General features: G+C 51.0%; 1 protein-coding gene across 1 annotated transcript in view; it reads left to right on the forward strand.

Moving 5' to 3' along the window:
- Window positions 1–22,052, forward strand: part of LOC123071326 (protein ROOT HAIR DEFECTIVE 3-like) — a 61,251-nt gene that overhangs the window by 31,745 nt on the left and 7,454 nt on the right. The window contains exon 20 of the mRNA XM_044494869.1: window positions 16,073–16,348. Coding sequence (XP_044350804.1) covers window positions 16,073–16,348 — 276 coding nt within the window. The remainder of the gene's footprint in view (window positions 1–16,072; window positions 16,349–22,052) is intronic.

The raw sequence follows: 22,052 nt of genomic DNA on the forward strand, positions 1-22,052 counted from the left end.
CCCGTAGTATACCTTTATAGTCACCCAGTTACGTTGTGACGTTTGGTATACCCAAAGCACTCCTACGGTATCCGGGAGTTACATGATTTAATGGTCTAAGGAAAAGATACTTGACATTGGAAAAACTCTAGCAAACGAACTATACGATCTTGTGCTATGTTTAGGATTGGGTCTTGTCCATCACATCATTCTCCTAATGATGTGATCTCGTTATCAATGACATCCAATGTCCATAGTCAGGAAACCATGACTATCTGTTGATCAACGAGCTAGTCAACTAGAGGCTTACTAGGGACGTGTTGGTGTCTATTATTCACACATGTATTATGATTTCCGGATAACACAATTATAGCATGAATAAAGACAATTATCATGAATAAGGGAATATAATAATAATGCTTTTATTATTGCCTCTAGGGCATATTTCCAACAGTCTCCCACTTGCACTAGAGTCAATAATCTAATTACATTGTGATGAATCGAACACCCATGGAATTCTGGTGTTGATCGTGTTTTGCTCTAGGGAGAGGTTTAGTCAACGGATCTGCTACATTCAGGTCCGTGTGCACTTTACAAATATCTATGTCTCCATCTTGAACATTTTCACGAATGGAGTTGAAGTGACGCTTGATGTGCCTTGTCTTCTTGTGAAGCCTGGGCTCCTTGGCAAGAGCAATAGCTCCAGTGTTGTCACAGAAGAGCTTGATCGGCCCCGCCGCATTGGGTATGACTCCTAGGTCGGTGATGAACTCCTTCACCCAAATTTCTTCATGTGCTGCCTCTGAGGCTGCCATGTACTCCGCTTCACATGTAGATCCCGCCACGACGCTCTACTTGCAACTGCACCAGCTTACTGCCCCACCATTCAAGATATACACGTATCCGGTTTGTGACTTAGAGTCTTCCAGATCTTTGTCGAAGCTAGCGTCGACGTAACCCTTTACGACGAGCTCTTCGTCACCTCCATAAACGAGAAACATTTCCTTTGTCCTTTTTAGGTACTTCAGGATATTCTTGACCGCTGTCTAGTGTTCCTTGCCGGGATTACTTTTGTACCTTCCTACCAAACTTATGGCAAGGTTTACCTCAGGTCTAGTACACAGCATGACATACATAATAGACCCTATGGCCGAGGCATAGGGGATGACACTCATCTCTTCTATATCTTCTGCCGTGGTCGGACATTGAGCTGAGCTCAATTTCACACCTTATAATACAGGCAAGAACCCCTTCTTAGACTGATCCATATTGAACTTCTTCAATATCTTATCAAGGTATGTGCTTTGTGAAAGACCTATGAGGCGTCTTGATCTATCTCTGTAGATCTTGATGCCTAATATATAAGCAGCTTCTCCAAGGTCCTTCATTGAAAAACTCTTATTCAAGTAGGCCTTTATGCTGTCCAAGAGTTCTATATCATTTCCCATCAAAAGTATGTCATCTACATATAATATGAGAAATGCTACAGAGCTCCCACTCACTTTCTTGTAAACACAGGCTTCTCCATAAGTCTGTGTAAACCCAAACGCTTTGATCATCTCATCAAAGCGAATGTTCCAACTCCGAGATGCTTGCACCAGCCCATAAATCGAGCGTTGGAGTTTGCACACCTTGTCAGCATTCTTAGGATCGACAAAACCTTCCGGCTGCATCATATACAATTCTTCCTTAAGGAAACCATTAAGGAATGCCTTTTTGACGTCCATTTGCCATATTTCATAATCATAGAATGCGGCAATCGCTAACATGATTCGGACGGACTTCAGCTTCGCTATCGGTGAGAAAGTCTCATCGTAATCAACCCCTTGAACTTGTCGATAACCCTTAGCGACAAGCCGAGCTTTATAGATGGTCACAATACCATCCGCGTCTGTCTTCTTCTTAAAGATCCATTTATTCTCTATGGCTCGCCTCTCTACGGGCAAGTCAGTCAAAGTCCATACTTTGTTTTCATACGTGGATCCTATCTCGGATTTCATGGCTTCCAGCCATTTGTCGGAATCCGGGCCCGCCATCTCTTCTTCATAGTTCGAAGGTTCACGGTTGTCTAACAACATGATTTCTAAGACAGGGTTGCCGTACCACTCTGGTGCGGAACGTGTCCTTGTGGACCTTCGAATTTCAGTAGGAGCTTGATCAGAAGTATCTTGATCATCATCATTATCTTCCTCTCCAGTCGGTGCAGGCTCCTCAGGAACATTTTCTTGAGTTGCGCCTTTTTCCGGTTCAAGAGGTAATACTTCATCAAGTTCTACTTTCCTCCCACTTACTTCTTTCGAGAGAAACTCTTTCTCTAGAAAGGACCCATTCTTGGCAACAAAGATCTTGCCTTCGGATCTGAGGTAGAACGTATACCCAATATTTTCTTTAGGGTATCCTATGAAGACGCATTTTTCCGACTTGGTTTCGAGATTTTCAGGTTGAAGTTTCCTGACATAAGCATCGCATCCCCAAACCTTTAGAAACGACAGCTTATGTTTCTTCCCAAACCATAATTCAAACGGTGTCGTCTCAACGAATTTCGACGGAGCCCTATTTAAAGTGAATGCGACAGTCTCTAAAGCATACCTCCAAAAGGATAGCGGTAAATCGGCAAGAGACATCATAGATCGCACCATATCTAATAGAGTGCGATTACGACGTTCGGACACACCATTACGCTGAGGTGTTCCAGGCGGCGTGAGTTATGAAACTATTCCACATTTTCTTAAGTGTGTGCCAAACTCGTGACTCAAGTATTCTCCTCCACGATCTGATCGTAGGAACTTGATTTTCCTGTCACGTTGATTCTCAACCTCACTCTGAAATTCCTTGAACTTTTCAAAGGTTTCAGACTTGTGTTTCATTAAGTAGACATACCCATATCTACTTAAGTCATCAGTGAGGTGAGAACATAACGATAGCCACTGCGAGCCTCAACACTCATCGGACCGCACACATCAGTATGTATGATTTCCAATAAGTTATTTGCTCGCTCCATTGTTCCTGAGAACGGAGTCTTGGTCATTTTACCCATGAGGCATGGTTCGCACGTGTCAAATGATTCGTAATCAAGAGACTCTAAAAGTCCATCAACATGGAGCTTCTTCACGCGTTTGACACCTATGTGACCAAGGCGGCAGTGCCACAAGTATGTGGGACTATCATTATCAACCTTGCATCTTTTGGTACTCACACTATGAACATGTGTAGCATTACGCTCGAGATTCATTAAGAATAAACCATTCACCATCGGAGCATGACCATAAAACATATCTCTCATATAAATAGAACAACCATTATTCTCGGATTTAAATGAGTAGCCATCTCGTATTAAACGAGATCCTGATACAATGTTCATGCTCAAACGTGGCACTAAATAACAATTATTGAGGTTTAAAACTAATCCCGTAGGTAAATGAAGAGGCAGCGTGCCGACGGCGATCACATCGACCTTGGAACCATTCCCGACGCGCATCGTCACCTCGTCCTTCGCCAGTCTCCGTTTATTCCGCAGCTCCTGTTTTGAGTTACAAATGTGAGCAACCACACCGGTATCAAATACCCAGGAGCTACTATGAGTACTGGTAAGGTACACATCAATTACATGTATATCATATATACCTTTTGCTTTGCCGGCCTTCTTGTCCGCTAAGTATTTGGGGCAGTTCCGCTTCCAGTGACCACTCTCCTTGCAATAAAAGCACTCAGTCTCGGGCTTGGGTCCATTCTTTGGCTTCTTCCCGGCAGCTTGCTTGCCGGGCGCGGCAACTCCCTTGCCGTCCTTCTTGAAGTTCTTTTTACCCTTGCCCTTCTTGAACTTAGTGGTTTTATTGACCATCAACACTTGATGTTCCTTCTTGACTTCTACCTCTGCTGATTTCAGCATAGCAAATACTTCAGGAATGGTCTTTTCCATCCCCTGCATATTGAAGTTCATCACAAAGCTCTTGTAGCTTGGTGGAAGCGACTGAAGGATTCTGCCAATGACCGCGTCATCCGGGAGATTAACTCCCAGCTGAGTCAAGCGGTTATGCAACCCAGACATAGTGAGTATGTGCTCACTGACAGAACTGTTTTCCTCCATCTTACAGCTGAAGAATTTGTCGGAGACTTCATATCTCTCGACCCGGGCATGAGCTTGGAAAACCATTTTCAGCTCTTTGAACATCTCATATGCTCCGTGTCTCTCAAAATGCTTTTGGAGCCCCGGCTCTAAGCTGTAAAGCATGCCGCACTGAACGAGGGAGTAGTCATCGGTACGTGCCTGCCAAGCGTTCATAACGTCTTGTTCTGTAGGGAGAACAGGTGCATCACCTAGCGGTGCTTGTAGGACATAATCTTTCTTGGCAGCTATGAGGATGATCCTCAGGTTCCGGACCCAGTCCGTATAGTTGGTGCCATCGTCTTTTAGCTTGGTTTTCTCTAGGAACGCGTTGAAGTTGAGGACTATGTTGGCCATTTGATCTACAAGACATATTGTAAAGATTTTAGATTAAGTTCGTGATAATTAAGTTCATCTAATCAAATTATAATGAACTCCCACTTAGATAGACATCCCTCTTCTAGTCATCCAAGTATAACATGATCCGAGTTAGCTAGGCCGTGTCCGATCATCACGTGAGACGGACTAGTCAACGTCGGTGAACATCTTCATGTTGATCGTATCTTCTATACGACTCATGCTCGACCTTTCGGTCTTCTGTGTTCCGAGGCCATGTCTGTACACATGCTAGGCTCGTCATGTCAACCTAAGTGTATTGCGTGTGTAAATCTGTCTTACACCCGTTGTATGTGAACGTTAGAATCTATCACACCCGATCATCACGTGGTGCTTTGAAACAACGAACTGTCGCAACGGTGCACAGTTAGGGGGAACACTTTCTTGAAATTATTACGAGGGATCATCTTATTTACTACCGTCGTTCTAAGCAAACAAGATGAAAAACATGATAAACATCACATGCAATCAAAATAATAATAGTGACATGACATGGCCAATATCACATAGCTCCTTTGATCTCCATCTTGGGGCTCCATGATCATCTTGTCACCGGCATGACACCATGATCTCCATCATTGTGTTTCCATGAAGTTGCTCGCCAACTATTACTTCTACTACTATGGCTAACGCGTTTAGAAATAAAGTAAAGTAATTTACATGGCGTTTCTCAATGACACGTAGGTCATACAAAAAATAAAGACAACTCCTATGGCTCCTGCCGGTTGTCATACTCATCGACATGCAAGTCGTGATTCCTATTACAATAGCATGAACATCTCATACATCACATATATATCATTCATCATTTATCACAACTTTGGCCATATCATATCACAAAGCACTTGCTGCAAAAACAAGTTAGACGTCCTCTAATTGTTGTTGCAAGTTTTACGTGGCTGAAGTAGGGTTCTAGCAAGAACGTTTTCTTACCTACGTGAAAGCCACAACGTGATTTGTCAACTTCTATTTACCCTTCATAAGGACCCTTTTCATCGAATCCGCTCCAACTAAAGTGGGAGAGACAGACACCCGCCAGCCACCTTATGCAACTTGTGCATGTTAGTCGGTGGAACCGGTCTCACGTAAGCGTACGTGTAAGGTTGGTCCGGGCCGCTTCATCCCACAATACCGTTGAAGCAAGATAAGACTAGTAGCGGCAAGAAAGTTGATAGCATCTACGCCCACAACAAATTGTGTTCTACTCGCGCAAGAAGAACTACGCATAGACCTAGCTCATGATGCCACTGTTGGGGAACGTTGCAGAAAACAAAAATTTTCCTACGGTTTCACCAAGATCCATCTATGAGTTCATCTAGCAACGAGTGATTGGATTGCATCTACATACCTTTGTAGATCACGTGCGGAAGCGTTCAAAGAACGGGGATGAGGAAGGCGTACTCGACGTGATCCAAATCACCGGAGATCCTAGCACCGAACGGACGGCACCTCCGCGTTCAACACACGTACGGTCAGCGTAATGTCTCCTTCTTCTTGATCCAGCAAGGGGAAAGGAGAGGTTGAGGATGATGGCTCCAGCAGCAGCACGACGGCGTGGTGGTGATGGAGCTGCAGTACTCCGGCAGGGCTTCGCCAAGCACTATGGAGGAGGAGGAGGTGTTGGAGAGGGAGAGGGAGGCACCAAAGGCAAGGGGTAAGAAGTCCTCCATCTCCCCACTATATATAGGAGGGCCGGGGGGGGGGGGGGCGCCGGCCCTAGGAGATCTAATCTCCTAGGGGGTGCGGCCAAGGGGAAGAATCCCTCCTCCCCAAGGCACCTAGGAGGTGCCTTCCCCTCCTAGGACTCTTCCTCCCTTGAAACCCTAGGCACATGGGCCTCTTGGGGCTGGTGCCCTTGGCCCATGTAGGCCAAGGCGCACCCCCTACAGCCCATGTGGCCCCCCGGGATAGGTGGCCCCACCCGATGGACCCCCGGGACCCTTCCGGTGGTCCCGGTACAATACCGGTGATCCCGAAACTTGTCCCGATGCCCGAAATAGCACTTCCTATATATAATTATTTACCTCCGGAACTCCTCGTGACGTCCAGGATCTCATCCGGGACTCCGAACAACATTCGGGTTACTGCATATACATATTCCTACAACCCTAGCGTTACTGAACCTTAAGTGTGTAGACCCTACGGGTTCGGGAGACATGTAGACATGACCGAGATTGCTCTCCGGTCAATAACCAACAGCGGGATATGGATACCCATGTTAGCTCCCACATACTCCTTGATGATCTCATCGGATGAACCACGATGTCGAGGATTCAAGCAACCCTGTATACAATTCCCTTTGTCAATCGGTATGTTACTTGCCCGAGATTCGATCGTCGGTATCCCAATACCTCGTTCAATCTTGTTACCGTCAAGTCACTTTACTCGTACCGCAATGCATGATCCCGTGACCAGACACTTTGAGCTCATTATGATGATGCACTACCGAGTGGGCCCAGTGATACCTCTCTGTCATACGGAGTGACAAATCCCAGTCTTGATCTATGTCAACCCAACAGACACTTTCGGAGATACCCGTAGTATACCTTTATAGTCACCCAGTTACGTTGTGACGTTTGGTATACCCAAAGCACTCCTACGGTATCTAGGAGTTACACGATCTCATGGTCTAAGGAAAAGATACTTGACATTGGAAAAACTCTAGCAAACGAACTACACGATCTTGTGCTATGTTTAGGATTGGGTCTTGTCCATCACATCATTCTCCTAATGATGTGATCTCGTTATCAATGACATCCAATGTCCATAGTCAGGAAACCATGACTATCTGTTGATCAACGAGCTAGTCAACTAGAGGCTTACTAGGGACGTGTTGGTGTCTATTATTCACACATGTATTACGATTTCCGGATAACACAATTATAGCATGAATAAAGACAATTATCATGAATAAGGAAATATAATAATAATGCTTTTATTATTGCCTCTAGGGCATATTTCCAACACACTTCCCCTAGGGCCCATGCGCCTAGGGTGGGGGAAACCCTAAAGGGGGCACCCCCTTCCTTGGGGGGCAAGCCCCCCACCCCTTGGCCGCCGCCCCCCTAGGAGATTGCATCTCCTAGGGCCGGCGCCCCCCCCCTAGGACCCCTATATATAGTGGGGGGGGGGGGAGGGAGGGCCTCTCACCTTTGCCTTTGGTGCTTCCCCCTCCCTCTCCAACACCCCCTCCTCCTCCATAGAGCTCGGCGAAGCCCTGACGGAGTACTGCAGCTCCACCACAACCACGCCATCGTGCTGCTGCTGGAGCCATCTTCCTCCACCTCACCTTCCCCCTTGCTGGATCAAGAAGAAGGAGACGTTACGCTGACCGTACGTGTGTTGAACGCGGAGGTGCCGTCCGTTCGGCGCTAGGATCTCCGGTGATTTGGATCACGTCGAGTACGACTTCCTCATCCCCGTTCTTTGAACGCTTCCGCGCGTGATCTACAAAGGTATGTAGATGCAATCCAATCACTCGTTGCTAGATGAAATCATAGATGGACCTTGGTGAAACCGTAGGAAAATTTTTGTTTTCTGCAACGTTCCCCAACAAAAGGTATACCCAATAGTTTCTTTAGGGTATAATATGAAGACACATTTTTCCGACTTGGGTTCGAGCTTTTCAGGTTGAAGTTTCTTGACATAAGCATCACATCACCAAACTTTTAGAAACGACAGCTTAGGTTTCTTCCCAAACCATAATTCATACGGTGTCGTCTCAACGGATTTCGACGGAGCCCTATTTAAAGTGAGTGCGGCAGTCTCTAAAGCATAGCCCCAAAAAGATAGCGGTAAATCGGTAAGAGACATCATAGATCGCACCATATCTAATAGAGTGCGATTACGACGTTCGGACACACCATTTCGCTGAGGTGTTCCAGGCGGCGTGAGTTGTGAAACTATTCCACATTTTCTTAAGTGTGTGCCAAATTCGTGACTCAAGTATTCTCCTCCACGATCTGATCGTAGGAACTTGATTTTCCTGTCACGTTGATTTTCAACCTCACTCTAAAATTCCTTGAACTTTTCAAAGGTCTCAGACTTGTGTTCCATCAAATAGATATACCCATATCTACTCAAGTCATCAGTGAGGGTGAGAACATAACGATAGCCACCGCGAGCCTCAACACTCATCGGACCGCACACATCAGTATGTATGATTTCCAATAAGTTGGTTGCTCGCTCCATTGTTCCTGAGAACGGAGTCTTGGTCATTTTACCCATGAGGCATGGTTCGCACGTGTCAAATGATTCATAATCAAGAGACTCTAAAAGTCCATCTGCATGGAGCTTCTTCATGTGTTTGACACCTATGTGACCAAGGCGGCAGTGCCACAAGTATGTGGGACTATCATTATCAACCTTACATCTTTTGGTACTCACACTATGAATATGTGTAGCATTACGCTCGAGATTCATTAAGAATAAACCATTCACCATCGGAGCATGACCATAAAACATATCTCTCATATAAATAGAACAACCATTATTCTCGGATTTAAATGAGTAGCCATCTCGTATTAAACGAGATCCTGATACAATGTTCATGCTCAAACTTCGCACTATATAACAATTATTGAGGTTCAAAACTAATCCCGTAGGTAAATGTAGAGGTAGCGTGCCGACGGCGATCACATCGACCTTGGAACCATTCCCGACGCGCATCGTCACCTCGTCCTTCGCTAGTCTCTGCTTATTCCGAAGCTCCTGCTTTGAGTTACAAATGTGAGCAACTGCACCGGTATCAAATACCCAGGAGCTAGTACGAGTACTGGTAAGGTACACGTCAATTACATGTATGTCGGTGTACTAAAGTAGGGGTACCTTAGTATCCCGAACTTGTGCACGGGCAGTCGCAGCGTCCCACGGCAAGGCTTGCCGGGCGTCCGCCAAGATCCTTCGTTATTCCTATTACTGCCATTCAAGAACAAAGTGTTAACTGAGAAGACAGAGTCCCGGCAAGAGAAGCTTGCCAGGAAGGACAAGACCCCGGCAAGAGGAGCTTGCCGGGAAGGCCAACCAAGACCCAGCGAGCGGCAAGCTTGCGGGTGCGATGAGACAGCGACCGCGACAAGGCGCTTGCCGCGGCAAAGCCACCACTCTGCGCCCAACCTCCAGCACATCCGACGACGTGTCGCCGCAGGATCACTCCGGGTGCACGTGGCGGGTAGCTGTGCAGCCAAGCGGTGCGAGGTGGCAAGTGAAGATGACTAGAAGGCCATCGTGGCGATCGGTGGCGCTCCTAACGGTCGCTTCCTTGCACTGTTTGGGCGACCGAACGGGCATTAAATGCCCTTGTCCCCTGCCGTCAGAGTTAGGTAGGGGGCACTGTTGGTAGCGGTTGTACCAACCCCTGTTTTTACTTTTTTACCCCTCTCTCTACGCTGCCACCTGTCGTTGACCCCTTTAGACTATAAAAAGGAGGCCCATGCGCACGTAGAAGGGGGTTCGGTTCGACTCGTTCGAAACTACAACACACCCACGCTTTCAAGCAAGAACAGAATAGAAACACAAAGCAGCAGTAGGAGTTTTATCTCTCCGGAGAGCTCCGAAGCTGGGTAAAATCCCTCGCGTGCTTCGCCTCGATCTGCTCTACGTGCGCCCTCCGCTCCCTTGCCGGACCGAAAAGGGGCCTTGCCCCATAGGTGTTCGTTTCCCACGACATCTTTGGCGCGCCAGGTAGGGGGGCGTCGAGGTCGTGTGTATCTGATCCGGCGTCTGCGCGCGCTACATCAACATCTTCATCGACATGCCACCGAAGAAGAAGACTTCGGAGGTGGCCGCTCCGTCTACGTCTATCCTACCACCACTTGAGCAAATGGGCAGTGGGGTGGACGCCGGCGGAGGAGCGGGCGCCGGCGGGGGGACTCACATCGTCACCCGGTCCAAGGACAAGGCCCCGCAAGCTTCAGCATCTGTACATCCACCGTACCCCTCCCAGGAGGTGCATGATCGACAACACCACGGTGCTCCCAGCACCGTACTCGCATTGGAACAAGGCCAAGCTGGTGGGTCGCGGGACGCTCAAGGCCAACGTGCGCGTCAACACGGTGGCACGAGCGCCGTACGGTCGCCTGGACGAGATGTCGCTCCTTCTAACACTGTTAGAAGTTTGAGCGTATCCCGCACCTCGCGTCGGTCGCCACCACCACCCAAGACTCCAGAGGAAGCGCTGGCCCGAGCCCAGCTGCTTCTAGATTATCCTCCAGCGCCAGACAAGATCGACGACTGGAGGGCCGCCATTCAGAGCCTCATTGGCTTCGCCAACGGCGACAAGCCCCGGCAACCGAGTACATCGAAGCCCCGGCAAGACGCCCAGGCGCAAGCCGATGCCGACAAGACCGCTGGGGGTGCCACCACCGTGCACTCCCCGCCCCGAGGCCGCCATCAATAAGGTCCCCAGGATCAACACGAAGAACGCTGAGGAGCAGTCTGCTCCGACAAGCCCTAGGGTTTGTTTCATTGAAGCAGACGCTCACGACAAGCTGTGTCCCGACACGCTTGCCGGGGAGCATCATGCTCCGGCTGAATCACAGATTCCTGCCGTTGAAGCAGATGTTCCCGCAGCAGCATTTGCGCCTTTAGTCCTTGTCGTTGAGCCACAAGCTCCGGCATGGGCACAGCAGATCGTCCATTTCCTTCAAACAGGAGAGCTTTCCGAAGAGCAAGAAGAAGCAGAGAGAGTAGCCCGGCAATCAAGTATGTACCAGTTTGTCGATGACATACTGTACAGAAGAAGATTCAACGGAGTGAAATTGAAGTGCATTTCCCGGGAAGATGGACAGGAGCTGTTGGCAGAGATACATGGAGGCATATGTGGTCACCACATTGGCGCAAGAGCACTTGCCGGCAAAGCCTTCCGGCGAGGTTTCTTCTGGCCGACAGCCCTCCAGGATGCAACTGCACAAGTAACCAAGTGTGAAGCGTGCCAGTTCCACTCCAAACAGATACATCAACCAGCTCAAGCTCTCCAAACAATCCCTTTGTCCTGCCCATTTTCGGTCTGGGGGCTCGATATCCTCGGCCCCTTTCCCTGAGCTGTCGGGGGCTTCGAGTACTTGTACGTGGCGATCGACAAGTTCACGAAGTGGCCGGAGGTGGAAGCAGTGAGGAAGGTGACAGCACAGTTAGCAGTCAAGTTCTTCAGGTCAATTGTTTGCCGTTTCGGAGTCCCTAACAGGATCATCACCGACAATGGCACACAATTCACGAGCCGCACCTTCATGCAGTACGTCCAAGATCTTGGCACCAAGATCTGCTTCGCTTCTATTGCTCACCCGAGAAGCAACGGTCAAGCGGAGAGGGCAAACGCTGAAGTGCTGCGCGGGCTCAAGACCAGAACTTTCGACAGGCTGCACAAGTGCGGAAGAAATTGGATCGAGGAGCTGCCGGTGGTTCTTTGGTCGATCAGGACGACGCCAAATCGAGCCACTGGCCAGACACCTTTTGCTCTTGTCTATGGAGCAGAAGCAGTTCTCCCCACGGAACTCGTATACGGATCGCCTCGAGTGCTCGCTTATGATGAGCTTGAGCAAGAGCAGCTGCGGCAAGACGACGCGCTGCTCCTCGAGGAAGATCGTCTTCAGGCTGCTGTACGAGCTGCTCGTTACTAGCAAGCTTTGCGTCGCTACCATAGCCACAAAGTTAATGCCAGAAGCTTCGAGGAAGGCAACCTTATTCTTCGGCGCGTTCAATCCGCCAAGAATTCCAACAAGTTGACGCCGAAGTGGGAAGGCCCTTATCGGGTGAAATGAGTCACTAGGCCCGGCGCTGTCCGCCTTGAGACCGAAGATGGCTTTCCGGTGAGCAACTCCTGGAACATAGAGCATCTTCGCAAGTTTTACCCATAAGGCGCGGTTGCCGGAATCTGTTCCGGCAACCACCTTTTTGTACAAGCCTTGCCGCTGTTGCATATAAGCCTTTGTACAAAGCCGGGCGCAGACCCCGTGCGTAAATAAAGTTCATGTGTGCTTCGCACATCTTGTCAAATTTCATGCATTCTTTCTTTTTTGCATGTTTTATCTGACACTTCGTGCAGCACTTACCCCCGGTAAGCAGTAACGAGCCTTAAGGCCCCATACCATTATTTTCTCTTCTTTCTTTTTCTCAAAAAGAAGGTTCCTTCGCCCACAAGTTCACGGGGGGGGGGGGGGGGGGGGAGGAGACGATAAGGATGTGGACCAGGCGTCGTTCAAAGAAGTCTAGCCTTGCCGGGGCACAGACGACAGAAAAGCTAAGTTGCCAAAGTTTGAGCACAGTCAGTTTTTAAATTTTTAAGTTATATTCCTTGAACGACCGTGCCTTGTATGGAAAACCTGTGCGCGGAGGAACCGGCTCGTGGCTAATTTGCGCCCTTACTTTGTTTCGAGTCCGCTCAACAATGAAAGTGTGCTGCAATTAGTCCCGACAAGGTTTCTTGCCGGAAGCAACACCGCCGACAGGCTGCTGATGTTCCGCACTCAGCGCTCGCGGCAAGCGTGCTTGCGCCGGCAAGTTCCCTAAAAGCGTAGGGTAAAAACATACAAGGGGTGGAATCGAATAAAGGAAATAACATAGCAGATAGTACCCAGAATAAAGTTATATTACAATAAACAACTTGCCGCGCTCTAATAGATTGTTTCCATGACATATCTAGCAGCGGCAAGAAGAAGAAAAGGGGAAGAAGAGTGGCCTAATCCGCGCGCTCGCCATCGATCCTCCTGACTTCGTTCACCTTGTCCACGATGGGTGCGACGATAGCTTTGAGCTCCTCAAGATCAGCACCCGCCGGCAGCTTCTTGAGGACGCGGGAGAGGTCGAGGCCTGGATTGCGGAAGAGGATTTTCACCAGCACCTTCTCCAAGACCTTGGAGCAGATTGCGCGCGACTCGTCCGCCAGCTTCTTCGGATCCTTTCTCGGAGTTGCTGGAGGGCCGTCACCATGCCCTTGAAGAAAAGAGTGAGCTTGGCGCTGGGCTGGAGGTTCTCGTCGGGGGAGTACCCGAAGCCCGCCAAGCCCAGCTCCGCCTGCTCCTCGTCGATGGCCGCAACAATGTTGACGAGGCCCTCCGTCCAGAGCTCCACCGTGGCCTTGAAGGTGTTCTGAGTTTCGGCAGCCCTCGTCAGCAGCTCTTCGTTGCCCTTGACCTCTTTCTTCAAGTCATCTTCTCGCTTCTTGGCGGCGTCCAGCATCTCCGTCAAGGTGGCCAGCTTCATCTCCAGATCAGCGCTCGAGTCCTTGGCGGCGTTCAGTTCCTTGATCTTGTTGGCGAGCTGAACTTGCAAATTGCCATGGGCACGGGCATCCTTCTCGCGTTCGCGCTGGAGTGCGGCAAGCTCTTCATTCTTTCCTCTCATGTCCGCCTCCAGCTGCGTCACCTTCACTTCTAACTCCTTCTTGGCGGCCTCAGCAGCCGCGGCGGCATCCTTCGCCTCCTTGAGTGCCCCACCAAGTGATTGCTCCCGGGCCTCGAGCTCCTCCTCGTGGCTGTCCAGATTGACCTTCTTCTGTATCAGCTCACCTTCCCGCTTGGACAGCTCTTCGGCAGCGAGCCTCTGCTGCTCTTCGGCTTTAGCCTTTTCCAGGATGAAAGCTTTCTTCGCCTCGTCAAGTTGCACCCTTTCCTCCGCAATGGATCGGAGGGCCTCCTGGTTGCGGCTCTTGAGCTCCTCCGCGTGCTTCTCTATGTCAACTCCCGCCCGCGCGACAAGCGCTTCCCGGGACTCAAGCTTCGCTTGCCGGGCGCGGTAGAGTGACACCAACTTTCGGAGCAACTGCTCCTCCTCGGACTCGCCGCTGCTGCTGCTTGGCGCGTCAACCACTGCCAGCCTAGCAGAGGCGAGTACTTCTCCGTCAAACTCCTCTCCTTCAACCGGTGCCCTGGAGCTCGACGCCCAGGGAAGCTTGATGTATACACCCTCACCGGCCTTCAAGTATGCGCCTGGCTGGGGCTCCTCGGAGCCCGGCGCTGCATCAGCGGCGGAGGGGTCGGCGGACGGTGCAGTGCCTTGCGCTCTTGCGCCCTCCGGGTCGTCAGTACGATCGCCGGACCCCTCGCCGGCTCCTGCGCCAGCAGCCTTGGCGGCTTCCTCGTCGGCGGGTTCATCAGCGCCGGCCTCTTCCTCGCCAGCGGCGACATCTTCAGTATTGCCGCGTGCGCTCTCCTCGCCGGTGGGCTCGGTCTCCATCAGGTCTGCGAGAGGGGGATCTGAGGATAGGAAGAGGAAGGAAAAGTCAAGCAAATATCCAAAAAAAGAAGAAAGAGGATCAGAAGAAGAACCCAAGGGAAGATTTCCGACAAGGGAGGTTACCTGTGCTGGGCTCTGTGACCATGGGCTCCTCCACCAAGGGCTCACTGGTTCCGTCCCTTGCCGGGGACCTCTCCCTTGCCGGGGAGCGCTCCCTTGTCGGGGAACCGCCCCTTGGCGGCGTAGTCGAAGCAGACAGCACCTCCGGGGCGGTATCTGATTGCCCCTGATGGGCCTGCTCTGCTCCTACACGAATGAATCAGCAATCAAGATGTCGGCGAAAGAAGAAGCACCCATGCACGCCCCACAACAGGAAGTGAACCAAACACTTACGCTGGGGGCTGTGCTGGGGGCTGCTGCGAGGAGAAGGAACCGGGTCCGTCAAGGTGGTCTCGGACGTGTCTTCTGCCGTCACAACAGGATCGTCCTCGATGACAACCACGGGGACCTTGGCCCTCTTCGCCGCTCTCTCGGCCAGAGTCCTGAAATAGAACAGGGATTCAGAGGGAAGCAAATCAGATGCAAAACAAGCAACAGCAAAGATCAAAGAAATACAAGTACAGTAAGAAGAAAGCCTTACTCCTCCTCCTCTTCTTCCTCCTCGTCAGAGCTCAGCGCAGAGAGGTCGAAGTCTGGTACCCTTTCTGCGCGGCGAGGTGGAGGAGTGGGCTCCCTTGGACGTTTGCCGGGAGCTACGGCAAGATCGGGTCTGGCAGCCCGGGAAGACCCCGCCTCGATTGCCGGCACGGCCTGAGATGCTCCTGCGGCAACCGTACTTGCCGCGGTGGAGCGCGTCCCACGACGCTGCGGCTGTTGGCCTGCTTGCCGCCCTGCCGGATCTCCAATTCGACGGAGGCGCCTTCTTGGTTGGAATTGGGGCTGCGCTGGGGGCTCCGCCGGCGGCAAGCTGCTCGAGGACAGCTAGCCGCTCGCGCCCCCGGCGGGCTCGCTCGCTTCGGCCTCGGGCTCCCCCTCGCCAACGACCTCTCCGGCAAGGTCTTCCCGGTCAGCAAGGCTTGCCGCCTCGGCCGCCTCTGCCTCCTCCAACGTGAAGCCAAACTCGCCCGCGGCGGCGGCTGCCGCCGCCTCTTCGGCCCTGGTGGCGGTGTACCGCATCTCGTCGTCGGTGGTGTCGCGGATGAGGAGTCTCTACTTGTCGGAGTTGACCGCTACCTCCGTCAAGCCATCGAAGAATTGCCGCACGACGTCGTCGGCGGGCCCTATCCAAGTTGCGTTTATCCCGTGCGAGTCGCACTCTGGCATCATTGCGCAGATGCGATTGCGCTGGGAGTTGTTGCACAACGGGATGACGCCCTGCGGCAGCCTGAACCACTCTGGATGGTTGCCGTCATGCTTGAACAGCTCCCTCAGCATCCTGTCAAGCTCCAGAACCGTGAAGTTGAAATTGATGCCTGGGCGCAGCCTCATGATATCCGCCGGGCCGCCAAACATCCAGGCGGGCCTCCCCCTCTTCTGCAGAGGGGCGATGCGACGGTGAAGGAAATCCGCGCCAACTGCCCCTGCTGCGAGCCCGGCAAGCCTGAGCCGGAGGATTCGGGTGGTGGCAATCTTCAGCTTGGCGTCGTCCGGCGACAGAGCGCTCCAGTCGCCACCGCGCACTACCCGGGTCTGGCGCAGGTTGGTGAATGGCTGCGGATTGGCGTCAACGATCCAGCACCACTCCGCCCTCCATTCATCCCACTTGCTGCGGAGCTCGCCCGTCAAGTACACCTCCTTCATGCCGATCCGTGAGGTCCAGGCGATTCCGCCAGCCAGTGGCTCCCCTTTCTCAGCCCGGGGGGTGAAATAATGACGAAAAAGAGCGACATTCGGGAGGATGCCAACGAAGTTCTCGCAGAGGTGTGCGAAAACCGACATTGTCAGAACGGCGTTGTGGGTGAAATCAAGAAGATGAAACCCGTAGGTATTCATGATGTCGCAGAGAAAATCGGAAAAAGGTGGGCAGAGCCCGCAATAGAAGAACACAGGAAAGAAATGGTACCCTTTTGGGCACCGCTTCGATTTGGAAGCCTCAGCGGAAAGCACCGGCGTGCGCGGATGTGCCCGCGTCTGCGTCGACCAGAAGAGGTAAAATTCCTCCCGCAGGGCCTTCGGGGTGAGCTCGAGGGGGAAAAGCACTCGCTCCTTGCGCAGCGCCACAAGCCGCAACGCCTCGGCCGACTTGGTGCTCGACTTTGAGCCCTTACCGGTCTTCGGAGCCATGGCGGAAGCGGCGGGGGAGCACGGAGGTGTTGAGGGCGACGGCGGCGACGGGCGGCGGAGCGCTGCTCTCTTTCGGCTTGGGAAGCGGAGGGGAGCGGCGGAGCTTTCGGAGGAAGGAACTGCAAGTGGCGAAGGTGGGGGAACGGCCCTGTTTCCTCTGCTTATAAACAGGGGAGGCGAACGTTACGCATTTCCTGAATTAAGAACTGCCCACGATCTCTCCCACGACGCCGCGATTGACGCGTGCCGTTACGGGAGAGCGCGGTGGATACGGAGTCAGATTTAGTGTGGACCCAGGCCGCGTGTGCCCGTGCCCTGTTTTGGGCCTGGCCCAACAGCGCTCGGCACCGTGTATGGCCCAGGCCCGGGGGCTCCTGTCGGTGTACTAAAGTAGGGGTACCTTAGTATCCCGAACTTGTGCACGGGCAGTCGCAGCGTCCCACGGCAAGGCTTGCCGGGCGTCCGCCATGATCCTTCGTTATTCCTATTACTGCCATTCAAGAACAAAGTGTTAACTGAGAAGACAGAGTCCCGGCAAGAGAAGCTTGCCGGGAAGGACAGGACCCCGGCAAGAGGAGCTTGCCGGGAAGGCCAACCAAGACCCAGCGAGCGGCAAGCTTGCGGGTGCGATGAGACAGCGACCGCGGCAAGGCACTTGCCGCGGCAAAGCCACCACTCTGCGCCCAACCTCCAGCACATCCGACGACGTGTCGCCGCAGGATCACTCCTGGTGCACGTGGCGGGTAGCTGTGCAGCCAAGCGGTGCGAGGTGGCAAGTGTAGATGACTAGAAGGCCATCATGGCGATCGGTGGCGCTCCTAACGGTCGCTTCCTTGCACTGTTTGGGCGACCGGACGGGCATTAAATGCCCTTGTCCCCTGCCGTCAGAGTTAGGTAGGGGGCACTGTTGGTAGCGGTTGTACCAACCCCCGTTTTTACTTTTTTACCCCTCTCTCTACGCTGCCACCTGTCGGTGACCCCTTTAGACTATAAAAAGGAGGCCCATGCGCACGTAGCAGGGGGTTCGGTTCGACTCGTTCGAAACTACAACACACCCACGCTTTCAAGCAAGAACAGAATAGAAACACAAAGCAGCAGTAGGAGTTTTATCTCTCCGGAGAGCTCCGAAGCTGTGTAAAATCCCTCGCGTGCTTCGCCTCGATCTGCTCTACGTGCGCCCTCCGCTCCCTTGCCGGACCGAAAAGGGGCCCTGCCCCATAGGTGTTCGTTTCCCACGACAATGTATATCACATATACCTTTCGTTTTGCCGGCCTTCTTGTCCGCTAAGTATTTGGGGCAGTTCCGCTTCCAGTGACCACTTTCCTTGCAATAAAAGCACTCAGTCTCGGGCTTGGGTCCATTCTTTGGCTTCTTCCCGGCAGCTTGCTTTCCGGGCGCGGCAACTCCCTTGCCGTCCTTCTTGAAGTTCTTTTTACCCTTGCCCTTCTTGAACTTAGTGGTTTTATTTACCATCAACACTTGATGTTCCTTCTTGACTTCTACCTCTGCTGATTTCAGCATAGCAAATACTTCAGGAATGGTCTTTTCCATCCCCTGCATATTGAAGTTCATCACAAAGCTCTTGTAGCTCGGTGGAAGCGACTAAAGGATTCTGTCAATGACCGCGTCATCCGGGAGATTAACTCCAAGCTGAGTCAAGCGGTTATGCAACCCAGACATAGTGAGTATGTGCTCACTGACAGAACTATTTTCCTCCATCTTACAGCTGAAGAACTTGTCGGAGACTTGATATCTCTTGACCCGGGCATGAGCTTGGAAAACCATTTTCAGCTCTTCGAACATTTCATATGCTCCGTGTCTCTCAAAACGTTTTTGGAGCCCCGGCTCTAAGCTGTAAAGCATGCCGCACTGAACGAGGGAGTAGTCATCGGTACGTGCCTGCCAAGCGTTCATAACGTCTTGTTCTGCAGGGAGAACAGGTGTGTCACGCAGCGGTGCTTGTAGGACATAATCTTTCTTGGCATCTATGAGGATGATCCTCAGGTTCCGGACCCAGTCCGTGTAGTTGCTGCCATCGTCTTTCAGCTTGGTTTTCTCTAGGAACGCGTTGAAGTTGAGGACTACGTTGGCCATTTGATCTACAAGACATATTGTAAATATCTTAGACTAAGTTCATGATAATTAAGTTCATCTAATCAAATTATTCAATGAACTCCCACTTAGATAGACATCCCTCCTGTCATCTAAGTATAACATGATCCGAGTTAACTAGGCCGTGTCCGATCATCACGTGAAGCGGACTAGTCAACATCGGTGAACATCTTCATGTTGATCGTATCTTCTATACGACTCATGCTCGACCTTTCGGTCTTCTGTGTTCCGAGGTCATGTCTGTACATGCTAGGCTCGTCAAGTCAACCTAAGTGTTTGCATGTGTAAATCTGTCTTACACCATTGTATGTGAACGTTAGAATCTATCACACCCGATCATCACGTGGTGCTTCGAAACAACGAACTGTCGCAATGGTGCACAGTTAGGGGGAACAATTTCTTGAAATTATTATGAGGGATCATCTTATTTACTACCGTCGTTCTAAGTGAACAATATGCAAAAACATGATAAACATCACATGCAATCAAATAATAAAAGTGACATGATATGGCCAATATCACATAGCTCCTTTGATCTCCATCTTGGGGCTCCATGATCATCTTGTCACCGGCATGACACCATGATCTCCATCATCGTGTCTCCATGAAGTTGCTCGCCAGCTATTACTTCTAATACTATGGCTAACGCGTTTAGCAATAAAGTAAAGTAATTTACATGGCGTTTCTCAATGACACGCAGGTCATACAAAAAATAAAGACAACTCCTATGGCTCCTGCCGGTTGTCATACTCATCGACATGCAAGTCGTGATTCCTATTACAATAGCATGAACATCTCATACATCACATATATATCATTCATCATTCATCACAACTTTGTCCATATCACGTCACAAAACACTTGCTGCAAAAACAAGTTAGACGTCCTCTAATTGTTGTTGCAAGTTTTACGTGGCTGCAATAGGGTTCTAACAAGAACGTTTTCTTACCTACGTGAAAGCCACAACGTGATTTGTCAACTTCTATTTACCCTTCATAAGGACCCTTTTCATCGAATCCGCTCCAACTAAAGTAGGAGAGACAGACACCCGCCAGCCACCTTATGCAACTAGTGCATGTTAGTCGGTGGAACCGGTCTCACATAAGCGTACGTGTAAGGTTGGTCCGGGCCGCTTCATCCCACAATACCGTTGAAGCAAGATAAGACTAGTAGCGGCAAGAAAGTTGACAACATCTACGCCCACAACAAATTATGTTCTACTCGCGCAAGAAGAACTACGCATAGACCTAGCTCATGATGCCACTATTGGGGAACGTTGCAGAAAACAAAAATTTTCCTACGGTTTCACCAAGATCCATCTATGAGTTCATCTAGCAACGAGTGATTGGATTTCATCTACATACCTTTGTAGATCACGCGCAGAAGCGTTCAAAGAACGGGGATGAGGAAGTCGTACTCGACGTGATCCAAATCACCGGAGATCCTAGCGCTGAACGGACGGCACCTCCGCGTTCAACACACGTACGGTCAGCGTAACGTCTCCTTCTTCTTGATCCAGCAAGGGGGAAGGAGAGGTTGAGGAAGATGGCTCCAGCAGCAGCACGACGGCGTGGTGGTGGTGGAGCTGCAGTACTCCGTCAGGGCTTCGCCGAGCTCTATGGAGGAGGAGGGGGTGCTGGAGAGGGAGAGGGAGGCACCAAAGGCAATGGTGAGAGGCCCTCCCTCCCCCCACTATATATAGGGGGCCTAGGGGGGGGGCGGCCCTAGGAGATGTAATCTCCTAGGGGGGGCGGCGGCCAAGGGGTGGGGGGGCTTGCCCCCCAAGCAAGGGGGCGCTCCCTTTAGGGTTTCCCCCACCCTAGGCGCATGGGCCCTAGGGGAAGTGGCGCCCCAGCCCACTTTGGGCTGGATCCCTTCCCACTTCAGCCCATGGGGCCCTCCGGGATAGGTGGCCCCACCCGGTGGACCCCCGGGACCCTTCCGGTGGTCCCGGTACAATACCGGTGACCCCGAAACTTATCCTAATGGCCGAAATAGCACTTCCTATATATAATTATTTACCTCCGGACCATTCCGGGATCTCATCCGGGACTCCGAACAACATTCGGGTTACTGCATATACATATCCCTACAACCCTAGCGTCACCGAACCTTAAGTGTGTAGACCCTACGGGTTCGGGAGACATGTAGACATGACCGAGATCGTTCTCCGGTCAATAACCAACAGTGGGGTCTGGATACCCATGTTGGCTCCCACATGCTCCTCGATGATCTCATCGGTTGAACCACGATGTCGAGGATTCAAGCAACGCCGTATACAATTCCCTTTGTCAATCGGTATGTTACTTGCCGGAGATTCGATCGTCGGTATCCCAATACCTCGTTCAATCACGTTACCGGTAAGTCACTTTACTCATACCGTAATGCATGATCCCGTGACCAGACACTTGGTCACTTTGAGCTCATAATGATGATGCATTACCGAGTGGGCCCAGTGATACCTCTCCGTCATACGGAGTGACAAATCCCAGTCTTGATCCGTGTCAACCCAATAGACACTTTCGGAGATACCCGTAGTATAACTTTATGGTCACCTAGTTACATTGTGACGTTTGGTATACCCAAAGCACTGCTACGGTATCCGGGAGTTACACGATCTCATGGTCTAAGGAAAGGATACTTGACATTGGAAAACTCTAGCAAACGAACTATATGATCTTGTGCTATGTTTAGGATTGGGTCTTGTCCATCACATCATTCTCCTAATGATGTGATCTCGTTATCAATGACATCCAATGTCCATAGTCAGGAAACCATGACTATCTGTTGATCAACGAGCTAGTCAACTAGAGGCTTAATAGGGACATGTTGGTGTCTATTATTCACACATGTATTACGATTTCCGGATAACACAATTATAGCATGAATAAAAGACAATTATCATGAACAAGGAAATATAATAATAATCCTTTTATTATTGCCTCTAGGGCATATTTCCAACAGAAGCCTCTTTACCGTCAACTAATCGTCGGGGCAGACGGCAAA

The sequence above is a fragment of the Triticum aestivum genome, chromosome 1A (assembly GCF_018294505.1).
Source record: "Triticum aestivum cultivar Chinese Spring chromosome 1A, IWGSC CS RefSeq v2.1, whole genome shotgun sequence".
NCBI lineage: Eukaryota > Viridiplantae > Streptophyta > Magnoliopsida > Poales > Poaceae > Triticum > Triticum aestivum.